General features: G+C 35.9%; 1 protein-coding gene and 1 long non-coding RNA gene across 2 annotated transcripts in view; both read left to right on the forward strand.

The window, feature by feature from the left end:
- The window catches only part of LOC149132899 (uncharacterized), a 1511-nt gene extending 102 nt beyond the window's left edge, over positions 1–1409 (forward strand). Inside the window, exons 1-2 of the long non-coding RNA XR_016244032.1 lie at positions 1–297; positions 506–1409. The exon at positions 1–297 is cut by the window's left edge and continues 102 nt beyond it. This is a non-coding gene — a long non-coding RNA (uncharacterized LOC149132899). The remainder of the gene's footprint in view (positions 298–505) is intronic.
- Positions 1410–1961: 552 nt separating this feature from the next.
- LOC106882952 (cadherin-related tumor suppressor) overlaps positions 1962–10000 on the forward strand; it is a 334591-nt gene continuing 326552 nt past the window's right edge. Inside the window, exon 1 of the mRNA XM_052972443.2 lies at positions 1962–8556. Coding sequence (XP_052828403.2) covers positions 3340–8556 — 5217 coding nt within the window. The 5' untranslated portion in view covers positions 1962–3339. The remainder of the gene's footprint in view (positions 8557–10000) is intronic.

The raw sequence follows: 10000 nt of genomic DNA on the forward strand, positions 1-10000 counted from the left end.
GAAAATAATTTTTTTTCTTGTATTTTCGAAGCGGGTTGTTGTGGTAGGAAGAAGGCATGAATAAACAAACAACAAGAACAATGACGGGAAAATATCGTGCTGTGAATATATTTTAATGTTAACTCTGGCTTCTCCGACAGATTTATTGAGCTCTCTGCAATTATTTGAATAGAAAACTCAAACTGGAAAGGAAAAGAGAGGATTTTTTTTGTTTTTAAAGACTGTTTTAAATTTAGAGGAAAAAAGTTTATCACATACACACTGAAAAAAAAAAAAAAAAAGTGAAGAGGACCCTAGGTCTGTTCAGTTTTTTTTTCACCGCATGTTTTAAATATGTTAAACCGCAAATTAGTTATTTTGTGGACCGAATGTTCGTTTAATATAGTGTATAGTTTCTTACAGGAAATGACAATTATTATTTTCACTGTCAGAATTTAAAGTAATTCATTCTATATAGATATTTTTTTCACACTGGATAAGATAGATTCCTTTTTTTTTTTTTCAGGAATGCCATCCGAACAAATAAATCTTTGTGTTTTGTTTCTCTTATAAACCACTACTTCAAATCGAATATCTTAACCGCGGAGGAAAAAAAAGAAATAGACAATAATAAGATAAGCAATACCTGAGAATTTATTAATCAAAACTTCAAAGGAAAGTGCCATGTCCAGATAATTAAAGTTGGCAAACGCGTTGCTCCGGTTTCGCGCCTACAATGGTTACATGATCACTTGTTAACATTTCTTCTCTCTTTCTGGCTTTCACATCACTCACTTCTATTTTTCACCTTCTTTAATCCTTCTCTCAAATCCTTTCCTTCTCTCTCATTCCCACTTAATCTGTCGACATCGCTCATTTCACCGTCCCCACCTCACTCACTCGCTATCTTCATCTCCATTCGTTCGCCCACTTTCTCTGCTATTTTCTTCATTCTTTCTATCCAAACTCGATTCTTTCTCCCTTTCCTAAGCTTTCCACTCTCTCTACCTCACATGCTTTCTCCTAAGTATTTATATTATTTACTCCGAAAACACCACAGAATTACGTTGCATGTTGGTGTAGTGGCTTATATTTTATTTCTAATTCCTACATCTTACTTCTTAAAAAATGATAGTAATGATACAGTGAAAAGAAAAAATAAGAACAACACGAACGAAAGATACTGTCTTTTTAATGGACCAACGACCAAAATGAGCGAGGAACCGGTCTGCAGTAATGTTTACAGTTAAATATTTTGAATGAAACTCTTGCCCATCGCTAAATTAATAAGTTTAAACTTACTTAGAACTCCAACTGCACTGGGTACACAAAATATAAGCGCTACCTTGATTAACAATTAAATGACAGAAATATATAATAGAAATGGAAAATTTATTTTTTACCTGACTTCAATAAAATTTGATAATGCATATTTTCTTTCGTATTTTATATATTTTTAGAAATAAGTTTTGCTTTGTTTAATATATATAGCCAGCTCTCCCTGTTAGCGTATATATATATATATATATATATATATATATATATATATATATGTATATATATATATATGTGTGTGTGTGTTTACTCGGTGACGGATTAATCAGAAGAAAGAAATCCAAAATATTAATTGTATAATCCAATCCAATTTGTCTTAATTGATAAAGGTTTCCTAACAATATCACATTAAAAAATTATCACTCTTGCTAATGAAGCACACACATGCCTATATATATATACATATATATATATATATATATATATATATTCATACATATAATGAACTAAAAAAAACGGAAAACAAAAACATTTCACTGGAATGGGGCACTTGAAAGTAGTTTGTAATTGAAGCTGTGAGAGACATACTGTATTGTTGTGTCAATTGAAGTGAATGTGTTGTGTCAATCATTCTTTCGGGTGGCGGGGCTGGGGTGCAAGCTCCGCCCACTCTGACATGCAGGCAGTAGACGTTAGCAAGTATAATAAACCAAACCATCAGAAAGGCAAAGTCGCTCTTGACCGTCGCTGCTCGTTGTCTTTTGTGTGTCTTATTTAAATGAAATAAGAATGAGAGAAAAAGTATAGAATGTGCAGTAATAATAATATTTTGTGAGCTGAGCAATTAAAAGCAAGGTGTATTGATGTCTTGTGAGTGGATGTGTGTGCGTTTTGAACATGTACAGAAGTTAGATATATACACGGAGTATATAATGAAAAGCACGAGGTGTTTTGTAGATTTCTATCTATAAAGTGTATGCACACACGCACGCTTATACATATATATATATATATAAATATATATATATATATATATATGCTTATATAGATATACAGACATCTATACAAATACACTATATATCTATACATATATTTACACACACAAACGTAAATAAATTCACACACATTATATAAACATACATATATATACACACACACACAGATATATATGTATGTATATATGCACACACTCACCATCCTCGAGAAGTGGGTGAAACCGAGCGTGGCTTTGTATATATATATATATATCTAACATCAGCAGGAGGTCTTTCAAGGGACTGAACCAATAGAAACGGCCAGTTGAATACGTCCACTCACTGACGACAGAAGCCTCGTTGTCTTTCTCTGTCTTACCGGGCTGACTGACTATCACCGACTGATATAGACAGAAAACTTCCGACATCCCCATGTGTCTAGTAGTATTGCCAACTACTACAGCTGTAGACAGCTAGTGTGTGTATATATGTGTGTTTGTGTGTGTATTATTACTTAGTGCTGGCACAGCTAGCTCGGCATTAACTTCACTTCTTTTTGGACTCGCACACGTTTTACACATATCGCCTTGCTACCTCTTATTTACTTGGATTTCTTCAGCATCAATGACATCCTTCAGATACACGTGGAAAAAGAAATGTTTTACACCACAGCACTGTGATCATTTCAGCGGAACATTAATTCTTTCTGTGGAATAACTATTGGATTTATTATTATTATTATTTAATTTTGGTTAAGGGGTGCATTGTCTCTGGGACCGAGCACTACATTACTGAACACCACGAGGATTGTTATGGGTTTACCTTTTCTCTGATAACATCTTCTTTCACCAGCGTTTTAAAGGTACTGTTCCCTTATTTGTGTTTGTGATATATTTACATGTATACATACATGCATACATACACACATGTATATCTACATAATGTTTTCTTAAAACTTTAAATGAAAGATGTGTGTGCTACACAATTTGATTAGGGTCCCTTGTAATAAGGAACATGTGAGGTGTACGTTAGTTACCTGCACGCATTAAAGCAAAACAGACATGCCTGTCTTGTCCGCTTTATTATACAATTTATTGAGGTAGGAGTTAATATGGCCATCTCAGTTGGCCTAAAGACATCTAGGGACTTATGTCCGACTAAAACTTTATACCGTGTAATTATTGTCGCCTTCATCCAGTTTCTAGTCGCTTTTGCCCAAGGCCAGGGGCCTGGTTCTTTTAATCATCCAACACCGGGTGAGCCTTACCATTTTTACATAGATGAAAATGTACCCGTGGGTACGCGTGTTGGTAATATTACCGTTGAGGCAGGTTCTACGGTTTATATCAGTAGTCGAACTTCCCTGCCAGATCATGTTAATTTTGCCCTGGATGAATATACCGGAGTTGTTGTCACTGCCAAGCCTTTAGACCGGGAAAGTCTTAAGCACTCGAACAAACCCGTTATAATCGTGGTTCTCACACAACCACCGTCACATTCAATTGAAATGAAAATAACTGTCCGAGACAAAAACGACAACCCACCAACTTTCCCTAAAGATAGTTATGCCATTCGTTTTGCCGAAGAATCCGATGACAACAACAAACTCATGGTACCATTAGCTTCCGACAAAGACGAAGGGAAAAATAGTTTAATTACTAATTATACAATAATTTCGGGTAATGAAGAAGGAAAATTTGCTCTTATTCAGGAACCTCCCTACCCACAAATTCCTCGGATATTGTACATACAAAATACTGTAAAACTTAATCGGGAAGAAAAAGAATATTATCAGTTGAACATTTCTGCTATTGATCACGGGAATCCCCCTATGGTTGGGTTTCTTTTAGTGAATATTACAGTGGCAGACATCAATGACAACTACCCTACATTCCATATGAGTGTGTATGCTGCTAATGTTAACGAAACTGCCCCACCCGGTACAACAGTTATTCAAGTAGAGGCTTCGGACCTTGACCAGGGTAACAACAAAGCTATAACTTACTCTATTGAAAATAATAAGGACTCCGGACAGTTTGAAATCGACCGCTATACAGGTGTAGTGACCACAACAAGAAAACTAAACTGTCAGCAAAACACAGGAGAGAAAATGTGTTTTTTAATACTGCTAGCTACTGATAATGGCCCAGAGCACTTAACTGGGAGGGCCTATTTAAATGTACACATCATAGATCAAAATGACCATGCTCCAGTCATTGAATTTCAGCACCAGCCGGATTCGTCGAAAGATTATTCTGCAGTTAACGAAAATGCAATAAATGGCACCTACGTGACTATAATTACTGTAAACGATTTAGATGATGGTATGAATGGTAATGTGTCTTTGTCAATTATTGATGGGAATCAACTTGGTCACTTCAGACTTATTCGCGGTTACAAGGTCAGTGTTTTGGTAGTTGTTTTGAGTCTTGACCGGGAGAAAGTACATGTCTATAACCTGACTTTGCTGGCTGTGGACATGGGCGAACCTCCTTTAAGTTCTACTGCTCACCTTGTGATTTATGTTAACGATATTAACGATCATCCGCCTAAATTCGATCCGTCCAAATATTTTGCTGTCCTCAGTGAAACGATACCGGTGGGTAGTTTTGTTACTGCTGTAACGGCCAAAGATTCCGACTGTGGCTTGAACTCTCAGATAACTTACACAATTAATAGTGGCAACGATTTTAATTGGTTTAGTATTAATAACAGAACGGGTCTTCTCGTGACGGTGGCACCATTAGACTACGAAAAAAGTTCATTTATCATTTTAAATATTTCAGCTCAAGATGGGGGATTCAAGCCCTATAAAGAATATACCACTGTTAACATTACTTTACTGGATATTAATGATATGCCACCGACTTTTAGCAAGACGTCTTATACTGTTGAGATGGAAGAAGAACTTTCTGCTGGTGAAGAAATTCTTACTCTTCGAGCTGAAGACAGAGATATGGGATTAAATGGAACTTTAAGATATGCTTTGCACTCAGATGTTATAGAGTTGTATCCGAAAACATTCCACCTGAATTCAACATCCGGGCGTTTGACAACAATCAAAAGTCTTGACCGTGAAGAAAACGAACTTTATCTTATAAAAGTTGTCGCATTTGATATTGGCGAGGCACCTCTGTCGTCGACTTGTACCGTTTCCCTCAAACTGTTAGATATAAATGACAATAGGCCGGTATTTTATCCCGAAAAATATTATCCCAAACTTCCAGCGAAGCATTCCGAAAATACCACTGTGATAAAAGTAACAGCAATAGATAAAGATTCTGGCACAAATGGGAAAGTGACCTACCAACTGACCGGTGGCGATGTGGCTAATTTTTACATTGACCAGTACAGTGGAGTAATATTTGTGAAAGGACGTTTAGACTCAAGTGTTCAAACACATTACAAATTGACGGTTTCCGGACAAGATGGGAATGGTAAAACAGCCTCAAATACTGCTACTGTTCTGATTACTATTCCCACTTCTAATGACGAAACACCTTTCTTTTTAAGTACACCTTATGTATTCAGTGTCACCGAAGATAATGATAATAAGGTGAACACTGGGCAAATTATAGGTTATGTAATAGCCAAAACTAATGAAAAATCCTCAAATATAACTGTTTCCATTATTGATGGAGATCCAGAAAACCATTTTACGATCGACTCTCTTGGAAACCTTAGAACAGCCAAGAAAATCGACCGAGAACATATTGCTTCGTACAATATTCGTGTTTTAGCTGCAAGTAATGGCAATTATGCTGAAGTTGAGGTAAAAATCACTGTGATTGACAGAAATGACAACAAACCTAAATTTGGGACAGCGACCGTTGATGTTAACATTTTTGAGAACTGGTCAGTTGGCAAAGAAGTTTATCAAGTGTGGGCAACGGATTTAGATGAAGGAATTAATGCTAATATTTCATATACTCTACATACAAGTTTTATTCATCCGTTTATGATTAGAGATTCTGGCATGATCTATATTAATCACCCTCTTGATAAATCTACTTCAAATATCTACGAATTAACCGTAGTTGCAGTGGACGCTGGCAATCCACAAATGTCCTCTTCGCAAATTGTGAGAATTCACGTAAAAGACGTCAACGATCATACACCAGTATTTTCAAGTGCTCAAAATTCGATATCTTTACTAGAATCGCAGCCAATTAATGACCGTTTCTTTTTGATCTCGGCTACCGATGCTGACGAAGGTAGAAACAAGGAGATTATTTACAGAATTTCCCGAGGGAGTGAAGACGGAAAGTTTGCAATATTCCCAGATGGTCACTTGTATATAGCAGAAGAGCTGGACCGTGAGACAAAAGACTTTTATCACCTTACTATTGTTGCTGAAGACCGTGGCGTCCCACCTAGAAGCTCGTCTGCCAATATAACAATTCAGATCCTCGATGCTAATGATAAAGCGCCAGTTTTCGGCAATAAATCTTATTCCATGTCAATTGAGGAAAACAAAATTCCTAATACATATGTAGGGTCTGTCCATGCCACTGATGCCGATATTGGTCGCAATGCAGAACTAGCTTATTACATAAGTACGAAACAAGATAACTTCGCTGTCAACGTTTTAAATGGACGAATAACATCACTAAAAGCATTTGACCGTGAACAACTGGTTCTCACTGGAAAAGACTATTACACATTTGAAGTTATTGTAAAAGATAATGGTATGAAGCGATTACAGGGTAGTGCCAAAGTAAAGGTCACTATCAAAGACGTCAATGATAATGCCCCCGAATTTAAGAAACCTCTTTATCGTGCCTCTGTTGTTGAAAATGCCCGCCCTCAAACTTTGATAACCCAAGTTAGTGCTATAGATGTTGATTTAAACGAAAATCAGTTTCTCACTTACGCCATTACCGAAGGGAATCAAAATGACACTTTTTCTATTAACAGTAGAAGCGGTCAGATACAATTGGATTCCACGTTAGACCGAGAAACCATTGACTCGTACCTGTTGAAAGTGGTGGCTTACGATGCTGGTACTAAAGTGCAACTTAGTTCGTACACCGAAGTGCATATAACAATTCACGATTACAATGATAACTTTCCAACTTTTCGTTCGTCACCTATGTCAATAGAATTGATGGAGACTGTTATTCCAGGTACTCGTATTTCACAGTTTCAGGCAACTGACGAAGATCTTGGCAATAATGCTCTCTTGACATTTTCGATAGTCGATGGTAATCCCAATAACACATTCCACGTTGATGGCAAAACTGGTAACATCTATGTTATGGAACCTTTAGATTACGAAGTTCAGAAAGTATATCACCTTAACATTTCTGTCTCTGACTTTGGAGTGCCGCCATTGATTACTTACCAAAGATTCACCGTTTATGTCATGGACTACAACGATAATAGCCCAGCGTTTCCAGATACACCAAATACGTTTTCAATAGAAGAAAGAATTGATGTTGGCACTGTTGTTGGGAGAGTCACAGCCAATGACCCAGATACAGGAATTAATGGAGAAGTTCGCTATAGAATAGCCTCTCAAGCACCGCCTGGTGATCATTTTCGAATTGTTAACAGTGGAAATTTACTAGTAAACCGGGAAATAGACTACGAAAAAATGAAATATTCCAATTTGATTGTAATAGCGACAGACAATGCCCACCCCACTTCTAGACAAAAATCATCAGAGAAAACAGTTAAGATTATAGTAACTGACCTCAACGATAATGTCCCAAGAATAATTTCTCCTGAAACTTTTATTGTTGCACAGAATACACCTGTTAATTCTGAAGTCGGCCGAGTGGAGGCTTTGGATATTGATTCAGGTGAGAATGGTAGAGTTACTTATATGATCATCTCTGGCAACACTTCCTATTTCTTGTTGTCTCGGTCTTCTGGGATCATAACACTGAAATCAAGGTTGCCAGTTGGTCAGCCGATATTGCAATTAACCATCCAAGCGTCTGACGCTGGAATAAACGACAATCTTGGGGCTAAATCCATAATGACTACAATTTATTTCATTATAACAACCGATAACCGTAGTGGTCCTACATTTTCTCAAGCTCGTTATTTAGCCAGTGTACACGAAAATGTCCCAATCGGTAAAACAATATTGTCAGTCGAAGCTCAACCAAAAAACAAAGATGCTACCATCAATTACTATATAACACGCATTGATGCTAACAAAAAAGGTGTTCTACAATCACAATATTTCTCTGTGGATAAGATTTCTGGTCAGCTCACTACAAAGGATCTTTTAGATCGTGATGTGGGATTTACAAATATTATTGTTGAAATATGTGCGGTGGAAGTTTTGGGTTCAACCGTTGCTGAAAGCAAAACTGAGGTAAGTTGTTACATTTTTATTTCATTTAACAATGTTTTATTTTACATTTTACACAGAATTTATTTTTTCCCTGGCAGTTTGCTTACAAATCTTACAATCTCAGTCATTTTCATTCTTGTTATCTATACTCGTCTTTATGACCGTTCTATCGATATATATTGTGATGTTCACATCAAACTCCAATAATCGTGTCTCAATTTTCAACTTACTATTCGAGATGTGTGTGTATACACATACACGCACACACACACATAAATGTGTATGTATGTATAATTTTTGTTTTTGTTTTGTCAAGTTATAAGTAAAAACAATTTAGCATTAAACTACAGAATTATTCAATACTTGTTTATTAAACTTTTACAAGAATAACATTCATAATGACGAAGAAGTTTCAGTTTGCTCGTCTAACTCAGAGAACAATAGATATTCTGAAATTTCTACAATTCGTATATAATGACCTATGGCGAAAAAAACAAAAGAAAAAAAGCCATTATACATACATATATAAATAATAAATGAGTATATGCATATATACGTACATGTATGTACATACCGACATCTACCTGTATATATAGATGTATATCTGGGTACAGGACATTGCAAACAACACGTAGACAAAATGATAAATAGAGTACAGAAAACACACAGGCCACATAGAGAACATTTCTTTCATCAGCTGCCACCATTCTAACACTCATGTATATATATATATATATACACACACACACACACACACACACACACACACACACACACACACACACACACACACATATATAATATTAATTTTTTAAAAATTTAATATTAAACAAAAGGATCACTCAGTATTGTTTGTAGAGTACATATTTATAATTTTTTACAAAACTAAGGTTGAATGTGACTTCGAAGGTAAGAGTTTTAGACGGAGGTAAAGAATACGTGCACCACTCGTTTTCGGCGTAACAAAAATCCTAATCCTAACCCTTACACTAACCCTAAACACCGGGTATACGAATTCTTTACTTTAGTCGAATTTTAACCATACACCGGTAATAAGAAATAATCATTGTAAAATTACAAAATCTCAATGAATTAAAATTCAATAATTAAAAGAAAATAGAATTCGAACAGTACAATAGTGGGAAAGGAGTCGATCATGTCAGTACGGTGACTACTCCAGGTGTGTTTCGATCACATTAGAACTCGTCAGTAATTTATACCGGTGTGTGTGTGTGTTTTGACAGTAAAGCTATAATTTTCAAATAAGTATTGGTGGGCTTTTTATTCGTCTTCTTTTATGCAAAATTTCAAGTTAGACATCATACCCATTTTTTGCAACTCATTCGCCGGCTATTTTCACACCTATATTTTAGCTAAAATATTGTATTTTCTCCTTGCGAAATACACACGCACATCTTAGTTTTATAGAATGTTAATGATCTACTCTTCCATTTCGCCCCAGGTC

Source organism: Octopus bimaculoides, chromosome 13, assembly GCF_046866305.1.
Source record: "Octopus bimaculoides isolate indiv1 chromosome 13, ASM4686630v1, whole genome shotgun sequence".
NCBI lineage: Eukaryota > Metazoa > Mollusca > Cephalopoda > Octopoda > Octopodidae > Octopus > Octopus bimaculoides.